This window comes from Thermobia domestica, chromosome 6 (genome assembly GCF_964235325.1).
Source record: "Thermobia domestica chromosome 6, izTheDome1.hap1.1, whole genome shotgun sequence".
Lineage (NCBI taxonomy): Eukaryota > Metazoa > Arthropoda > Insecta > Zygentoma > Lepismatidae > Thermobia > Thermobia domestica.
The window spans coordinates 64243006-64262515 of record NC_137459.1 but is presented as its reverse complement, the minus strand read 5'-3'; the positions used below and the strand labels follow the sequence as shown (position 1 = coordinate 64262515).

General features: G+C 35.4%; 1 protein-coding gene across 1 annotated transcript in view; it reads right to left on the bottom strand.

The window, feature by feature from the left end:
- LOC145688040 (uncharacterized) overlaps positions 1 to 19510 on the bottom strand; it is a 48574-nt gene that overhangs the window by 14778 nt on the left and 14286 nt on the right. Inside the window, exons 2-4 of the mRNA XM_081761738.1 lie at positions 16132 to 17932; positions 4976 to 5203; positions 3662 to 3766 (exon numbers count right to left, since the gene is read on the bottom strand). Coding sequence (XP_081617864.1) covers positions 3662 to 3766; positions 4976 to 5203; positions 16132 to 17130 — 1332 coding nt within the window. The 5' untranslated portion in view covers positions 17131 to 17932. The remainder of the gene's footprint in view (positions 1 to 3661; positions 3767 to 4975; positions 5204 to 16131; positions 17933 to 19510) is intronic.

Genomic DNA, 19510 nt, shown 5'->3' with positions numbered 1-19510 from the left:
AGTCTGATAATTTGTTAAAACCAAGTTCAAAGTTATGGATATTTACTTCTCTATAATACTCTACATAAATTGACTGACTCACTGACATAAAATCACGGGTACTTCTGGGTGACGTGGAAAATAGAAGTTTAGCATTCTTATAGGTTTAGGAGAGAAACAATAGGAAAATTGTTAAAAGTATATGTTTTACATTTTAAGGAGTTAAAAAGGGTGCATAAAAAAATTGCCCATGTTATTTAAATAGGCGTTTTTTTGTTGTTTTATATTATATATATATATATACTAGCAGCGTTCACCCCGCTTCGCTGCGGTCACCCCGGAACGCAATAAACTTTGTTACTTAGATAATTTTTACTTTTTCGCTTTCAAGTGATATGATAAAAACCATAGAAGATTGCACTAATGTTAACATTATATCGCCTGTCATTTATGTTAACCCGCCCCGCTTCGCTGCGGTCACCCCAACCCGCCCCGCTTCGCTGCGGTCATCCCGGAACGCAATAAACTTTGTTACTTAGATAATTTTTACTTTTTCGCTTTCAAGTGATTTATAGCGCCTGTCAGTTATGTTAACCCGCCGAGTCACAGGGTCATGCGGGTTGCATATAAATACGTTTATTTTTATACCTATGATGAACTAATAACAAAGGATTTGTACGTATGGACACCTGAATGGTCAATTATCTCAAGACACTGGTAATTGAAAATTAAAGTGATATGATAAAAAACATCTAGGGTCCACATCCTAACAACCCCCCAAAAATGAAAGAAATCGGTTCAGCCGTATTAGCGTGATGAGCGGACAAAGGATTTTTTGTACGTATTGACACCTGATTGGTCAATTATCTCAAGACACTGGTAATTGAAAATTAAAGTGATATGATAAAAACCATCTAGGGTCCAAATCCTAACAACCCCCCAAAAATGAAAGAAATCGGTTCAGCCGTATTAGCGTGATGAGCGGACAAAGGATTTTGTGCGTTCTCTTTTATATATATAGATATATATATATATATATATATATATATATATATATATATATATATAGAGAGAGAGAGAGAGAGAGGTTTTAGGAATTAGAATGGGAACAAAAACTTGAAATTCGGTATACTTGTAGGTTTTTGATGGCGTTATCTAAATAAATTACCAAAAATAAAAATTTCCAAAATTAATGAGGTTTATGGGGGACTAAAAAATCTTCCTCGTGTTATTTAAATGGGACACTTTCTAAACCCCATAATTATTAAGCCCTTCCGGTAGGATTACAATGAAGAAATCTACATGTTTGTAGCCTGTTGGGACTAACCCACAGAAATGGAGTTATTTTTCAATGAAAAGTTAAAATATTTACCTACTTCTAATTGGAACAGAAACTCAAAACTTGGCCTTCTCGTAGGATTTTGAAACTAACAAACAAGTTATCGTCAAAAATTTACAAAAATATTTTTATTTTTTTTTTAAATGGAGTTTTTAAAATTTGACCTCATGTATTAAGTGGGGTTACTTTCATACCCCAAAATATTTAGGTACTTCCAGCAGCTGCAAGATCTTCAAAGTTTCAGAGGCTTTTGGATTTGAGATGCAACCAACAGGAAATGTTACGTTCTTGGTATATATGGGAAGGCTACGGGTGTAACGAATATGTTGACGTGATAGCGTTTGCAATTTTGATCGTACCAAGATAAAACACGCCAGGTTTACAGTCGTATTTTGATATACTCGCCCTTGCACAAAGACCACAGCGAAAGTAGTTTAGTGACAATAAATCAAATGAACAAGGGAGCCACAGACCTTCTGAGATGAATCAGTCCTCAAACGTGTCTCCAAAACTTCCAAATTTTAAATGATGTGCGCGATAAAATTATCACGCGTTATATAACCAACACTGAAAAGGTAGACAAGTTACGAGCTCTCGCTAAAATACGTCATCAGATGAGAAGGGGAAGGAGGAGAAAGGAAGAAAAAGAATAAGGATGATCAAGGTTGGGTAACTGTTCAAGCGTGAGTTCGATAGTGTTTCATCATGCTGAAATGTGGGTGGTCCAAACGTCTTGTCACTCCCTGTAATAGTGTTGGAAACGCATGTGAATATAATGTAATGATATACACTTTGCAGCAGTGGTGTTTTTAAACACAACACTATGCCAACACTGTTAGGGAATACGTGAAGGAATGGACAAGTAATAGGGCTACCATCACCACTTCCAGTGCCTCTCGATTGGCCTCCCACTGATCCAGATATCACGTGTTACGACAACTTTCTGTGGAGGAATATCAAGGACCGTGTTTCCCTAAAGTGATACCAGACAACCCAACAGTTGTAGGATGCTGTTACGGTAGGCTCTGCAACAATCACGAAGACAACGCTTCGTAAAATATCACACAAGACAGGGTACACAATCATTTTGTCACGCAAATGATGTTCATACAGACCTTCTGACACACACAGAGACCAACTATATCTAATGAGTGTTTGGTATTATTCTATTGTTCTTATACAGTTTCGTAGAGGGTGCCAAGACATTTGAATTATCTTGTTGATAAGAATTTAGTGGAGGACGACTACGTCGGCAAGAGATCACAGGAATAGTCAATGAAGAGGAAAAACTGTATGATATAGGAAAAACAGTTCAAAAAAATGAAAATTAATGAAGAAATTGTAAAATAATATATTAACTACAAAGATTACTTCACTTAAAGCTAGCTAGCTAGCTCTAGCTCGCTCTCTCTCTCATAACGACTACGAAGGGACCGCAAATTTACGGTCGTTATAGCCCGTAGTCGCAGCACAAACCGGGTTTTTCTTTTCTTGCTCAAAATTTCATATCTAAGCTTTAGGCTGTACCCTTACATGGTTAATGTACAGAATAGCGCTTAAACTTAAAAACTAACTAAATACAGATACACTACATACAATACAATACAATATTTGTGGAATGGGACTGAAGATAATTTTTTCTTCTAATGTTTATACAGTACGTACAGTAATAATACTGTATGTCAATAAAATATAAAAAGACTTATAATAAGTGAAGAAAACGTAACAACAGTGTAAATTGTTCAGTAATGTCATACACGATCTTAGCTAATGAATTAGATAAAATGTTGAACATGTTCTACTTTCTGTATGTGTTGTATAGTATAAGCAAAACAAGAGTTTGAAAATAAACCTTACCTTGTTGCCAGCAATCTCCAAACACTTAACAAACAAAAATCAACATTGAACGTTACAGCCGATACATTTTTCCGATAATGTGATAAAAACAAGTCGTTATACGCAATGTCGTACTAAGCGATTTCTTAAATACAGTTTTATATAGGGTTTAGACGGGTCCGTTAGATTTCGTCGTTATACTCAATACGTCATTAAAAGCGATGTTGTTATAAATGGTTTCGGCTGTGTTCATATTAAGTTACGGAAAAAAAAGAAGAAAAAAAAGAAACAGAAAAAAAGAAAAAGGAAGATGAAACAATGTTAAAGTATTAATTATATTTGCAATGTCACAGTATTAAAAAATGTATCCTTTGGAAAGTCAGTGAGGGAAAGGGGGATTGGGCAGACCGAGAAAGAAATGAGAGGATACCAATTTTAAATGGGTTGGATTAATGCAAGATAGGATTTAATTGCAACAAGGTTTTATATGTAAGTAAGTCAACTAACCTGAAGATAGAGTCCGATGTGGAAAGAGTATTTCTCTGCTGGAAGCACAATTCGTGAACAAAAAACTTCATCTCCTTCTAAGAACAAGGACAGGAATGCAATAAACTGGAAATTATACAATACTCGTTAGTCTAATTTATTTACAGTAAATAAGTAATTTAAAAAAATAATTCAATTCTTACTTACAAAAAAAAAAAAAAAGAAAAAAAAAGAAAAAAAAAAGAAAAACATATTGCACTTAAATATTCAATACTTTTGTTTTCACAATTTATTTATCAATCTATGTGAAATCTTGGCTGTATTAAAAGAATAAACATGTTTTTTATACATCAGTTCCCAGGTTTTACTTTTGAATTCAGGAAATAACATTCCTGAATGTAAAATATTGTGCTGTGTTTCTTTTAAATGCTGTGAAATAATATCTGAAACCGAGTACTCTGTTTTCTGAGTCCTGAAATGCGATAAATGGTTCCTTTACTAGTATTAATTTTGAGGTAAGCATACTTTCCTACTCAAAACAACATTAAACTTTTAGTTTAGTAATAATATATTTTATTGCTATTGAGCTACCGGATAGAAAACAACATCAATTCAAGGATGTGCAAGTCTGAAAAGGAAAGTAGTATTATCCTTTCCCATCTCTTTCGGCAACTTTGCTAACGCAATATGCACAGAGTTATAATCCACAGAAATTTAGTTCAGCAAAAGTTTTGTGTTTCTTTTTGACAAAACCTGAACATGTTTTGATTCGGATTTCTCAGTTAGGATAGTATCTAAATGTTTTACTGTTCACTATTTTATAAGTTAAAATCTCTTTAAAGATTACTAAATAGTGAGTTATTATCAAAAAAGTAGCACCGTAAATAAAGATAAAAGGAAACTACTTGTTGAACAACAGATTTTGTCAATATTAAACTGGACAAGAGGAATTTCTTTTCTATTATAAATGCACCTACAAACGTAAATATGAAGGAAGGTTTGAATTCTGTTTGAAAACAATCTCCAGACCATGCTCATCCTGGTTCTCGAATTATAGCCTTCCAACTATTAAGTGTTAAAATCGTAGAGTGATCGTAGCACTCAAAATTGTGTAAGCTGCAAACGGAGACAGAAAAGGATAAATTCAACACATTTTAATTAATCTTATGCGTTAGTATAATAAATCATAATTATGTCAAAAATACAACATAAATACATTGTTAGTTAAAAATGTTTACAATGTGTTATGTCTGATTTACAAGCTTACTTTCAACTTATGGACCAAAAACATCAAAAGTATTAAAGTCACTTACCAAATACATGATATAAACTTACCGAGTTAATTTCAATTGGCGATGTACCCATTACTAAAGTACATCCAAACGTCTGCAAATGAGATGTCAAGGCACGTTCGATAAGAGAATGATTTAGAATATCCTCACAGTTGTCCATAGGAATTTTATTTAACCCCGACATTCTGACTAAAATAATCATATTGCACAAGTCCAACATCCAACTGTCAATTTGCTTATCAACTTCGAAATCCGAATTTGATGAAATGGACTGAAAATAAAACAAAAGTAAAATTACTTTTCTATTTTTAATGATATAGTATGGTCAAAAATCACCAATTTCCTTCCAATTTGTCACAACAAAATCATATAAACAGTTAGGTTAAGCTACTATCTATCCACATTGACTATCTACCGAATAGTGAGGGAGCGCATCATGATTATAATACAATATCACTTTTATAGCGAACGAATACGAAACTTTATCTTGTACTCAGATTATCAGTGTTAAAGTAATCGACAATGTCACATTACCAGCAGTTATTTTTATCTAGGTGAGTGCATAATCATGTTGGGATCGTCTGCGAAACAGAAGGCTCAGCTGAACAGACTTCGCGAAGACAGTGAGGCATTCGTTGGCCCGAGTAAAACGAAAATTACTAAGAAAGTAAAAGCTAAGCTAAACCAATACCTATGGAGTTTAGTTTTTACTAAAAAGCGGAAGAAATTGTATAAATACAAGATTAAGCGCTGAAATGCTATTCTAACCATCCGAATGTACATAGGAGATCAACTCTAATACTAAATGAATTCTTGTCGATCAATGGAAACAAGTAATGTGGACCATTGAATCAACCGTCAAAATATTTCCCATCGTAAAATGATGTGTTTACGCCTGTAGTAAATCAGCAAAAGTAAACCAAAAAGATACCATATATATATATATATATATATATATATACACAACTGTTACTGTTTCCAGCGAGGATGGCATCCAGCAACCAGATAATGCTCATTTTTACGTAGCCGCAAAGATCCGACCATTGTTAGGAAAAAAAAAATGCCCTTCATAGTTGCCAGGCTTCCACATTATAGAGCAAGCTTTGAAAACCGAGAGCAAGGTTCTCATGTCTTCTCCAGCAACTCTGAAGGAATCGGAACAGTTTCTTTAAGAGAAGTGGTAAAACAACCAATTGTCCAACATCCAGAACTCGTATATACTCGGGAGCTTCTCTGTGGCTAAGTGGTTAGCATACGCGCCTTTGGCGTGGGTGGCCCGGGTTCGATTCCCGGCGGGAGCTCATGTGGTTCGGATTCCACGTTACTCAGTAGGTCCAAGTCTCATATAGCCTCGCTGCTGAACGGGACGTTAAACTCAAAATCAACTCAACTCGTATATACTCGGCAGTTTTGAAATACAATGATCGTTCCACATCATACTCTAATTATAAGGACTGTGTGATTCTGCAGGTCTTTGTAGTAAAAAGTGCAAGGATTAAGTGATACTACAAAATAAATAGGTTTCTTCTCTCTGAAATCAAACAGTTCAGGTTATTTCCACTCACAACTTACACGTTAGAGGAAACAAAGTTTATAAGTACCGTCTTCTCTATACAATAGGGAAAATTTTCCGAACAGTTGTTTTAACTGTCATCAAGACAATTTTACTCTGTGATCCAACCTCCCTTCATAAATCGTTTCTTTCTGCAGACCAGGTAACGTGATTTTAAAGAAAAAGTATAATCTCTCTACTCTTTTACGTATTGAAATTCTATTACAGAGAGCAGGAGTAGACTGACTATATGAAAAAGAAGGTGGCACAGACATTGGGAGGATGTCATTAAAAAGACGGTAGTACACAGAGACACCCACATTATATTTTTTTCCAAGGGGGTGGAAGACTGACACACAAACACAATTGCGAATATACACATACCTTGATGTACGCATACACACAAAATTTCATGCAAAAGAACAAATGAAGCGCTCGACCAAACAATGGGACAAGCGCCAACGAGCAGATTGTGCAGGAGAGGCAATAAAAAATATACTACAGTACATCCGGCATCCACGTAGGATGGACTGTGCAACTGTAAACCTGTCCCGTTGTTCCACTCAATTTCGCACAAATAAGACTTACACCATTACTGAGAATCTTTCACCACTACGGTACCCAATTTTGAACCAACTTCCGTCTCATCCCTTCAACCGTAGTTCATCGACGATAAATAAATAAAACAGCAGATATTGAAAAAAAAAAAAAAATCAGCTTAGGGTCATTCCATGTCAATTCAACACAGTGACAAACTCACCATCGCAGATTTTAATGAAATTTGGTACATAGATGCCCCCTAGATAGATTAAGAAAAATACCAAATTTCAACTTTATATATCAACCAGTATTGATGATAGGGCTATGTAAAGTGAAAAAATCCCCAAAATAGCATGTTCAATGAATTTTGAAATTTATATCATTTTCAAGGAGAGAACAAATTCTTCCAGTGGGAGTTACAGGATTCACTTTTGCCAAAACGTCCACTACTAACATCTACAGAACATCAGAATTTCTTGGATATGAGAATGACGGCGATGGCTCAGGTGGATGAAGAAGTTATTTTTTACTTCAAGTTCATCTTTCTGTAAAACATACCCGAGCCACCATTTCCTTCATAGAGAGCGGTGACATAGCCTGATTGGTCTTCTAATTGAAGTTTATTTGTAGATTTTGACACTTCCTTTTTTCAACCCTGTAAACCATCCAGTAGCGTAACTAGAATTTTTTCAGGGGGGGCCAATGAAGGGCCCAAGAAAATTTTGATGGGGCCACCACCAATGAATGAAAATTTTTTATACACACACACACATACAATATATATATATATATATATATATGTGTGTGTGTGTGTGTGTGTGTGTGAGTGAGTGAGTGAATGTTTTCATTTTTGTTGTTCATGATTTTACTCTTTTACAGTGAAAATGTAATAATTTACTACCTCAAACAACTAGGATACATTAATACAATTGATTTCTAATATAAGTAAGTAGTTATTTAATCACTGCCTTTAAAATGTGTGTGGCTGGTTGATTTAAGTGGAAGCAGAGAAATACATTTACGGGTGAAGAAGATAACTTATAGGTTCATGCCTTTACTTAAAAGAGAATGATCTTTACATTCTTGTGGGCAGCAACACACTTATTAACAACTTTGTCAAGATATAACGATTTAGCAATTTTCTTCCATATAAAGTAATCCTAAGTTTTTCAACCTATCATCAGTCCTTGAATTGTGTATACGTATCTTTTCAAACATGAGAATGGCCTTTCTTTATTAGTTTTTAGTGTTACATGTGAAAGTAATATAGTCACAGAGATGATTTCTAGCTTGTAGGTTTCTAGGAATGCATTTTTATAGACATAAAAAGATCAATGAAATTCATCAAGAAATCAACTTTGGTTTTTTCAAGTAAATTGTATTTGGGAGGATTTTGAGTTCACATTTGAATATTTCCAGATCACTTACATAATACTGGGCCGTAGGCTCCACAATGTTGTAATTTAGAATGTTTTCATCTTTTGGATGTAGAGTGGTAATTGCTCTAATGATTTTGTTACATGATCCAATGCGTTTTTCCGTCGCAGTGATTACCTTATCAATTGTAGGCAGAAAAAGATCTCTTACGAGGGAACCTATTCAAGTGTAACTCTGACTTCGAGTCGAAACTATGACCGTTGGATACCTTGTCCCAAAAGAACATAACACGAAAAGGGATACATCCTCGATCTCAACCGTTGCGGAGATAGAAGCGTGAAAAGTTAGATATTGAGCTCCATACTATACATTACAAAGTCAAATTCCGGGTCAGATTTTTCGGAAACGGTCGGGAAAGAAAACTCAGAGAATACAAATAAAATTGTTGTGGGGACCCCAGCACCTTTTGAATGAAAAATTGTGTCCCCGAGGCACTCGCAGGGTCCCAGGCGAGGTCAAACTCAAAATTTGTAAATGGAACTGGGGATCAAGTAGCATATTGCATGAAAGCTATTGTTAAATAAAAGAAGATAGAACAAATCTCAACTCTCTACGATAACCCTGTGCAAACGGGCAACTGGTCAAAATGTCAATGCAACCTACATCAGAAAATCTATGGCCACGCTTCTAAATCCGTTAAGTTGCGGCAATAACAAAACAGAAAAACACGTTTAAAAGTGCAAGGTATTGAAGTAAAGCAAACTGCTGCAGTCTCTCACAGAGTCGCACAACGGACCTTATCCAAGTATAAGTGTAACTTAGGGCTGTTCCGAATTCCGGAATTTTTCGGAACGGAAATTTAATTCCGGAATCGGAACACAGTTTCAAGACGTTCCGGAATTTCGAAACATGCCGGAACTTCTTATTGAAAAAATAATTTTTGCTGTTACCCCGAACTGAGAGGTGTGCGCAAAGCTTAGCTTTGAAACTGGATATTGATTCCGCTGTGCTGAAGGAAGGAGTTTTGGTCCACGGCAACTGGTTTGTTTCATTCTCTAGATCCGTTCACTGTGAACGATTGCGCATAAGATTTGGAACTTTGTCTGGTTATCCATAGTCTCAATCATAAGTGATTCAGTGTAAATTCCGTGATTTTGTTGCAAAAATCGGAACATAGAAATTCGAGCTAGTTCTTCCCTTTAGTTTGGTTTATCTTCCAAGAAACACCTTTTTTATAAACCACTTTGTATATTCATTTTTAAATGAATACCGACTGTACCTTTTCCATTTATACGAGGCAACCCTAACAAGAAATTGAACTGCATATCTTTTGATGTATGGCCATTGTTAAGTATAAGTACCTGAAGGAGGGGCAGAGAATCATTTAAAAGAAAATACGATTTTCAGTAATTAAAGGGATAGGATAGTCTGAAATATTTGAAAAAAAAAATTTGACCAGTATTTCCGGTGGCCCCACACCCCTGCTTACTGGGAGGGAAGTAGAAATTATTTGTCAATAATCTAAAGAGGAACATGATTCCCAACCCACCGACGTCCGTGCTTTGTTGCTAGATTTTTTTTTCTTGATAGTTGGTTGATGGCTTGGCATTTTAATTTGTGATAATCTGCAATAGTGCACAGAATATTATTTTGCTAAGTCAGGTGTTTCCGTTTTGTGAACAAATAGATCATTTCGTTGACTAAAGCTTGATGTGCATATGTAACATGACGTGAACACTAGATTATAGTTTTCGTGGCATTTCAGTATGCCATAGCATAGCATACGCTATGAAGCAGTGTCCTTTTGGAAATAAGACGCTTTTGTATTAAACAATCTGAAATAATACCTTACAAGGGATAAAGCGATGGTAAAAGTTAAAAATGAAAGAAATCATTTCGTAAATGTTAATATTCACATTAAAAGTATTAGCCTAATGTTCATATTTCGCTCTTACGAAATAATTAATTTGTATCAAAAACTATTCGTACTTCGCGTAAATTGATCTTTACAAAAATTGATGTCTTACTTTCCTTGAGTAGAAAAGTTGGCGAAAACTTTCTTTCTCCTGATTTCTCAAATAAATCAGATAAAAAAGATCAATGAGATAAAAGAAGTTTGTTAAGCTAAAAGTCCCTACAGCACATTTTATGCGATGCAATTTTCTATGCAATCTTGCATGCTAAGAGTCATGCGTTCAAATTATTTCGTGTAATAATAATTAACATTCAACTTTCCATAGTAAATTGCACGTATTTCACCTTGTTCGGAGATAGAACATGTGCAATCTACCATGGAAAGTTGAATTCTAATTTTTATTACAGGAAATAATTTGAATGCATGTCTCCTAATTTTGCATACATAATTGCCTTGTCTAATATCGTCTAAAGTCTACTTTCCCCTAATTTTTTAAAAAATCATCTGGGCATTTATATGAAAATTGACATTTAATACATGCTCTTATAATATTTTATCCACATCATTGTTCTCTAACAGTATTATTTTGTAGCACAGAAATTTTGCTTTTTCTTTCAATAGTAATTTACATTTATATTTTTGTTGCATTATTTGATGACGTCTCAGGTAGCATCAGTTATACCATTTCAGGGTTTCAGTTGTCAAAATTTTCACAATTATGTATTACTCATGTGTACTCCTTGTACTTTAGATTAAAAGTTCATTAATATAATTCCAAATGACATGACTACAAATGTTTTATGTGCTCTTGTATTGTTTGCTTAATAGTAAAACAAATATTTTGGAATTAAAATGCCAAACATGTAAGTTGTTTCCTTGTTGGTACTTCAAAATACAAAATGGCAATGATTGAAGAAAAATGTAAAAGATAAAGATAAAATGCTGTACTTTATTCCAATAATTGTAAATACGAGAATGCATAACTGTTTAAGACATGTTGCTACTATATTCCATAGATACCAAAGTGAAAACGAGAAAGTATTTGCGAGTAAATTTGTGGGATTAAAGCCTTGTAACAATGTTTGAGAACCATTGCCTCAGGACTGTTTCGAACTTTTATATTCAAACTTCGAACTAATATTAATATTACGATTCCAGAATCAACAGTGAGCCTCAAAATTTCAGTCTTGAAAACAGTTCCGAAATTCATACTTTTGAGCATTCCACAATTCCAAACTTTTGGAATGTTACGGAATTTGCGGAACATTCCGGAATTTCGAAACGTTCCGGAATTCCGAACACCCCTAGTGTAACTTCGAATGTCCAATGGACCATATAATAACCACGATCATTGGATTTCGTGTCCTAGAAGAGAAAGGATACATTGTCAATTGCAACCACTTTTCTCAAGGGATATCAGTGGATTTGAACGCGCACACACGCGTACCGTAGGCAAGCGCTTTGACAAGTAAATCACGCCGATAGCAACGTTCTTCTACAAACTTTTCCCTTTTCCCTTTCCCGTCCACCATGTTTTTACTCATCATCTACTCCATTATGGTTCTGTTTCTCTTTGTCAAATTTACAATTATCAAGCTGGTTTCCAATTGTATATTTTCACGAAATATTATTCTTGACCATTTCCTATATCTCTAGACAAGCCCCCCCCCCCGATATACTTTGTTTTTGCATCACTATTCACGTTTTCTCCACCACCTTATTCTTCGATGTGCCTCAAAGTTTCAAGGTAAATTCTTTTCGTCTTTACCATCATGTTTCTCGTTCAGCACATCCTCCGACAGAAATTTTCTGGTGCACTCTGCGAATTTGGGGTCCCGATTCGCGAAGCATATACCGTTGCCTTTTGAACTTCTCACCCTCCACGACGGTTGCGATTGACAATGTATCCTTTCTCTTCTAGGACACGAAATCCAATGGCCATGGTCATTCGACGTCACACTTATGCTTGGATAAGGTTCGTTGTACGACTCAGAGACTGCAGCAATTTGCTTTACTTCAATACCTTGCACTTTTAAACGTGTTTTTCTGTTTTGTTATTGTCGCAACTTAACGGATTTAGAAGCGTGGCAACAGGTTTTCTGATGTAGGTTGTATTGACATTTTGACCAGTTGCTCGTTTGCACAAGATTATCGTAGAGAGTGGAGATTTGTTCTATCTTCTTTTATTTAACAATAGCTTTCATACAATACGTTACTTGATCCCCGGTTCCATTTGCAAATTTTGAGTTGGACCTCGCCTGGGACCCTGCGAGTGCCCAGGGGACACAAATTTTTCATTCAAAAGGTGTTGGGCTCCCCACACTAATTTGATATGTATTCGCTGAGTTTTCTTTCCCGACCGTTTCCGAAAAATCTGACCCGGAATCTGAATTTATAATGCATGGTAAGGAGTTCAATTTCTAACTTTTCACACTTATATCTCCACAACAGTTGAGATCGAGGATGTATCCCTTTTCGTGTTATGTTCTTTTGAGACAAGGTACCAACGGCCATAGTCTCGACTCGAAGTCAGAGTTACACTTGGATAGGTTCCCTCGTTAGTATATTATCTATAGAAAATTTATTTTCTTCCCCCAATGAAGGAAGAGATTCATCCAAGATGATTTTGTGATAATTCGATGGCTACTGTCTAGTTCGTTTCCACGAGGAACTCCTATAGTCTATCTGTTTCCGGCTCTGAAATTTCAAGATTATTTTCTTTGCATATCTCCAAACATTCCTGATAAATTTGTTCGAATGTTTTTCTTTGAGAGCCTTATTCTCCAGACCTCATCTTCAACGGCGTTTGAACTAGTGAATCTACAAGAATCAAACCTTCCAACATGTCTGCATCTACTTGAGATAAGATGAAGCTCAATGTTATAGCATGGCAGCAGCTATCTCAAATTTTACCAGCTCGAAAATATTCCTTCTCGTACAGATCACACTATTAGCCAGATGGAATGATGGAAGTAAATAAATATAACAAGTTTCAGATTTGGTTTAATACCGCATAATAATATAAATAGTTGTTTGGTAAATTGTATTAATACTATAATAATAATAATAATAATAATAAAGTAAAAAGTAATGGACAAGAACAAATGTTCTTATGAGACGAACGTCGCACAAAAACAGGAGCTGAACTCTAAGAATGCACTGATTTGATGTCCCAGTTCACTTTAAATTTTAAAGCCTTGCTCTTGAAGCTTAAGTTTCACTTTAAAGTAAATTGTCAATAATTATCATGTATTGTTAATATTTCAGAAAAAGAAAAAATGTCCCGATTTCAGGCTCTAAAAATATGGTAGCCTAATCAGTGACGAAACTAGACATTTGGTGCCCAGGGCAAATTTTGCGATTAGCACCCCTTCATCTGCATCTACACAAATAAACAGACAGATTAGTTTGCTGGCTCAGTTACAATATCTTGTTTCAATCTGGCCGTAGTTAAATTATTTTTGGTTTATTTTACCCTTGAGCTCTAAAACTGAGTAATGAATTTGCCTTTACTTCATTAAAATGATGAAGTGAACACACTTTGAAGCAAAAATAGGAAGTGTGTTTTTGTTTCCCTAATATCAAACAGTGTCAGAACAGACATTTCAATCGGGACTCCTTACAGCAAAAGAAATATACGTGACCTTTTTCTTTCTTTCGTTTGCTTCCCTTCACTAGTTTTTAGAATTTGACGTGAATTCAAATACACATACACTTCACACCCACATTGAATAGCCAAAGCTCAGCGGTAGAACATCAGCTTAAGATTCGGAAGATGGTGTGATTGATCCCTCGTAGATAAATATTTCGACTGAGGAGATTACCAAGAATCTTTCTCGGTGTCACCAGGGAAACTTTTATGGCCCTATTGATTACTTTCCCTCATTTCTATCCTATGAGTCTCGGATGTTTCAAAGTCTTAAAATAAATTCAAATGTAGTTGAAATAACTTAACGCTAGTATCCTGTAGTCGATGCTGAATTAATATTGTTAAGTTTGCAGATTAGATTTGGGTATTAATTAGTATACCATGTTGAAAATTCATGTCACCAGTGATTTAGTATTCTCTATAATTCCTACAATGTAATTTTCTCAGAAATGCTTACTGCTTAATGTTCTCAGAAATGCATATTTTGAAGAACAAATATAAATCTGTGATAAAAATGGGTATTTGCTGACTGAACTTACTGAATAGAATGTGTGTGGATCAGTCCCACAAACTCCTGATATATCTTTAATTACTAAACATCGGATAACGAGATGATACAACCACGGGAATAACTACCACTTTTACACAAAATAGCATTACTGCCACAACTAAGTTGTATCATCTCGGTATCATACCTGATGGTTAGTAATCAGGAGATTGTAGTACTGGCTCTGTGATAAACTTCGGAATTTCTGTAGTAGTAGCAGTTTTGGGATTAAGCTATAATTAAAGTCGTTTAAGAAAAATACTTCTGAACGATTTATTTATAAAGAATCATTAGTTTTTGTTAGCCTCATTTACCCATGCTTTAGTTAGTAGTATAGGTCCACCAAGTGCTGAATCCGTTTTCCTTGGATATCGCTAGTATCGCTTGTTAACATCGCAACAGAAGGCTTCTAAAGAGTTGCCAAAGGCCAAGAGCGTTAGGAAACTAGACATATTAGAGACAAGACCAGAAGGTATTCGAGAAAGAAAACCAGTGTCAGTAGCAAATAGTAGGTGTTGGTAGTATTTAGTATCTTAATTTTCTCGAACGATTGGGATACGAACAGCAGAGAGAATGACAGAAATAATAAAAACTTCTGTTCTCTTCTTTTACTGTATATTAAACACGACGGCTCGATATTTTTTGATAATAATAATAATACCTAATTATTTAATGGATGTTATGCATTTGTTCTATGTTGCCTTAATCAATGGAAATTAATTACTTCTTACGAAGACTTCTTTCGTCCAACACAAGTGTAATGTTTTACTTCAGTGCATGCTATTTGTAAGTAAGCATCTCTTATTTTAGCATGACTTTCGAACATTGAAACTAATGAGAATGCCGATTGATTTAGCTTTTCTTCTGGTTCTTTGTCGAAAACAAAGAAGATAACTAGATAAGGGACGGAGGTTAAAAGGAACATAGAGATGGTGAGGTCAATGCATGGGCCTTATAGATTTCGATGAATTAGATCTTGCTGTACTAGAAACAAAAACGAGCCTGGAGATTTTTACTCGGAACGCAGACTATTGCAACATACGGTATTCTGCAGTTGGTAACTCTGTTTTCAAGAGATGTTTCGGTAGTAGTTTCAGTTGTGGCCACTATCAACTCACCGTTTGTCGACCTATGAGTATAATTCTGTGTGGGGGGGCGGCACTAGGGAAGCCAAGAATTTGAGGAAGGGGCCCTGGCCCCCCAGACCCTGTTGCTACAGACATTTCATATTATTGGAGGGGCGCCATAAACGGTAGTGCGCACTGGGCATTTGCCCGGAGGACCAGTTCTCCACTGATAGTATAAAACACTACGCTTTTTACACAAATTCTTGACCATTACCATCACATTTTAACAACGCTTTCCTTTAAAATAAATAATAAAGTGAAGCTGTAATCTAACACTATAGTAATGCAACTTAAACATCGACGATTTGCAGTTTCATAAATATAGTAAAAAATTGTTACAGGGATTTTCGTAAAGTGTTTAAAAATAAATAAATAAATAAATAAATAAATAATAAAAAAAGCCTACATTTGCCACAATAGTTAAACAGAAAATGAAATTGACTGTTTACAGGTTTTAATGTATATTAACGGATAAAAACAAGGAAAACTCACCTTTACAAGAAGTACGTGTAATCTGGATGCCAGTCTTCGTAACCAATGTAAGCACAAGCTACGCACATGTTGAAAGTAATCGTAATGTTCATAATTTACTATTACTGCTAACGAGTATGGTACACTCAACTCTAAATCAATTAGGAACAGCACAGCCAGTGCCACCATTTTGAGGTCAGGCACTAAAAACAACATCGTGCTTTCTTCACAGGTTCCAGATATACTTGAACTACCACCCATATTTACACTTGCACAATTCACTGTATGACATGTTACATATTTCACAGATTTCTTCAACAAGGATTCATGATCCTCTACATTAGAAGTCTCATATTCCGACGAAGAGTTACTTGTACTTTGTTCTAAGGAAGATAGGATATCTGTAACTCTTGATTTATAATTTTTGTCACTGCTTTTATTTCCGTCGCTTTTGCTCGACTTTAGTTTCCGTACATTCGAACGCAAGTCTTGTAACCAAACGTGTACCGTTTGAGGGCCCATAATATCGTCCCATTTTGAAAGAACTATCCCGCTAATGATATTATCTTTACGGGGAAGTATATACGAATAAATGTTTAAGGGATTCGGGAACTGTTGATACTCTGACTGGCCAACTGGATTTTCGGATTTATTTGTCGAGGATTCTCTCACCTCCTTTGTATCGTCCTTATTCCCATCCTGTGGACTATCACTCGTTTCGCTGGAATAAGTCATGTCAACACTATGAGGATTCACACGTATTAAATGTTTTACTTCATCTTTAACGGCATTGGCAACATTAGCACTCATAGATAATGAGCGAACTACGATATCTTCAACATCGCCCTCTTCCACATTCTCTAAAAAAGTAGATCTTTCGCAAACTCCTATAGCACTGCTTCCACCATACAGTCCTGGATTGTTTAGAGAATTTTCAACGTTAGATAGGTTTCTTGAGATGTCTGTTGAGCAGCAAGCTATGTCTGTAAAATAACGTTTGTGTTCCATAGTAGCCACCATTATGAAGCTATGGCCACACACACAAAAGAACACTGAACAGCAATTTTCACAGCTGCAGAACAAATGAAAATTCTCCGAATACTATTACTCTTTTGATGTAAATGTTGAGCAATATATATACACATTTAAAAAAGGGGGGAAGAAAGTACAGTATATAATCGGCAAGTACTGTGATAATAAGAAAACGTCCTATATCCTGATAATTCCCACTTCTTTTCCTAAAATACTCCGATTTCTTAGTCCTTCAATAAAATGACAAAAACTTGTAAGTTCCCACACTAACACCCAGTTCGCTAGCAAATCTAAAAATGCCACAAACCATAAGTCATTTTCCATCAAATCAGGAACGGCTAAAAAAATAACAGCAAGTCCACAAATGGTAACTATTAAAGCAATATACAACCCTGTCATTCCAAAAAGAATCATGTTGTTTTAGAATTGAACAATAAGGATGTCATTCTGATCATAAAAATACTCGTGTGATGTCAGACTTTTGATGCAAACTTTGCGACATATTCTGGGATGTGACGAGTGCAAGAAATAAGATGCAGTTGATAAGAAGACCAACGACAGCCAGAACTACTTCATCGTCAGGAAGATCAATGTCTGGAACGATTACGTACAGTAGTCCGAGAACACACAAGCTCATTACTAGTGATAGGAACATTGGATTATCACCATGTTCAAAATCATGACTCATACACTTTCTGCAAATCTGTAGGAAAGTGGAATCCACGCAAAACACAGATGATATTGATTGACCCTTCATTCCATGTCAAACGAACTGGATCTCTTCTCACTCCTGAAAAACAGAAAATAAAACAATTTTAGCGAGACTGATGAGAACTACTAAATGTTTACAATTTCTATAACTCTGGTATATGACTAAATATAACGTTAAAAAATAAGGAATATCTTATTTATGAGGTCAAGTAATAGTGAGTAATCAGCTATACCATGCCTAAGAGCTGATATGCATCAGCAACTGCTTTTGTATGTGTGAAAATAGGAAGAATGAGGCGGCAAGAGGTTATAGAGTACGCAAAAATGCGTGCTTGAGAAAATAAAGGAAATATTAGATGTCCCATTGTTATATCCTATAGGAGAAGGACTAATAATAAATAAACGCACCTGAACTATAACTTAAAAATTGAATAAGTTATTGTTAAAAGGGGATATTTCCACGGCACATACCCTCGTCGTTTGAGAATAACCGATTCAATTGGTGAAGTGAAGATACGAAATGAACGAAGCGCAAAATAACACACGACAAGGTGATATGGCCTCATTCACAACAAAGGTAAGCGCTGTTATTACTGGTCCACTTTACTACAAGTCCCAATTTGACCTTCGGGGACGGGCGCTAGGGTGAAAAGTACACAAATGACGTCTTATCTGGTGTAATTTACAGATGTCACCAGGAAGCAGGCTGCGTCCTTAACCTATTCTAAGACAACCCTCCTCGAGCCACTACTAACTGGTAGCAACTTGCTTTGCCACGTTGGTGCGTAATATGTGACATAAGCATTCTCGCAGTGATATATCTTTTGCAATGTGTCCGTTCTCAGGTACTTTTGTTACAATCAGTGGCGGCGGTTGGACGTTAAAAGTAGGGGGGAGGGGCAAGACGTGATCTGAACAATTATATATCAATTTTAGATTTCCTGGTTGTTTCTAACACTGTTTCATGAAAGGTTGTATAATTAATAGGATAGTATCTTTCTTTATTAAAAATACCGTATATCGTATTTCTATTTTATTAACTAAATTCATAAGAGCAATACTGGTAGGTACTACTCCTTTACACTTTTAAACAACGAAAGAATAAGAAGAGATTTGAGTCCTTGCTCATGAACATCTTAAAATTATGTCTGGAAAATTGTGTGATCAGATTATTTAATAAATTTGCAAAACAAATAAATAGAAGGGATAATATTAATCATAGTAATGATTAATGACGCTTGATTTGCAGAAGTTATATTGAAACTGGGAATTAATGAACAACTTATACTTTTAATTCCACACATGCCATTAAATGAATGTTTTTACTCTTAGAAAATTAAATATAGTAAGTATTGCAAGCATATGCTATGACATTTAAAGAAATATGCAACTGCAATATTAATTGCTTTGAATTGCAATTAAAACGCAATTCCAATAGCTTTCTTAACTCCACGTTAAGACAAATAACCAATACGTACTCACGCAACGGCAAATATATGGCAACATTTCTTTCTATGAAACAGTAATAAATACAAAACCTTTACCAGGATGTCCACATTCTGGAAAATAAGTGAAAGTCAGGGAAAGGTCAGGGAAGTAAAAATGTATCAGGTGAAGTCAGGGTAATGGCAGATTGGTCAGGGAAAGTCAGGGAAAA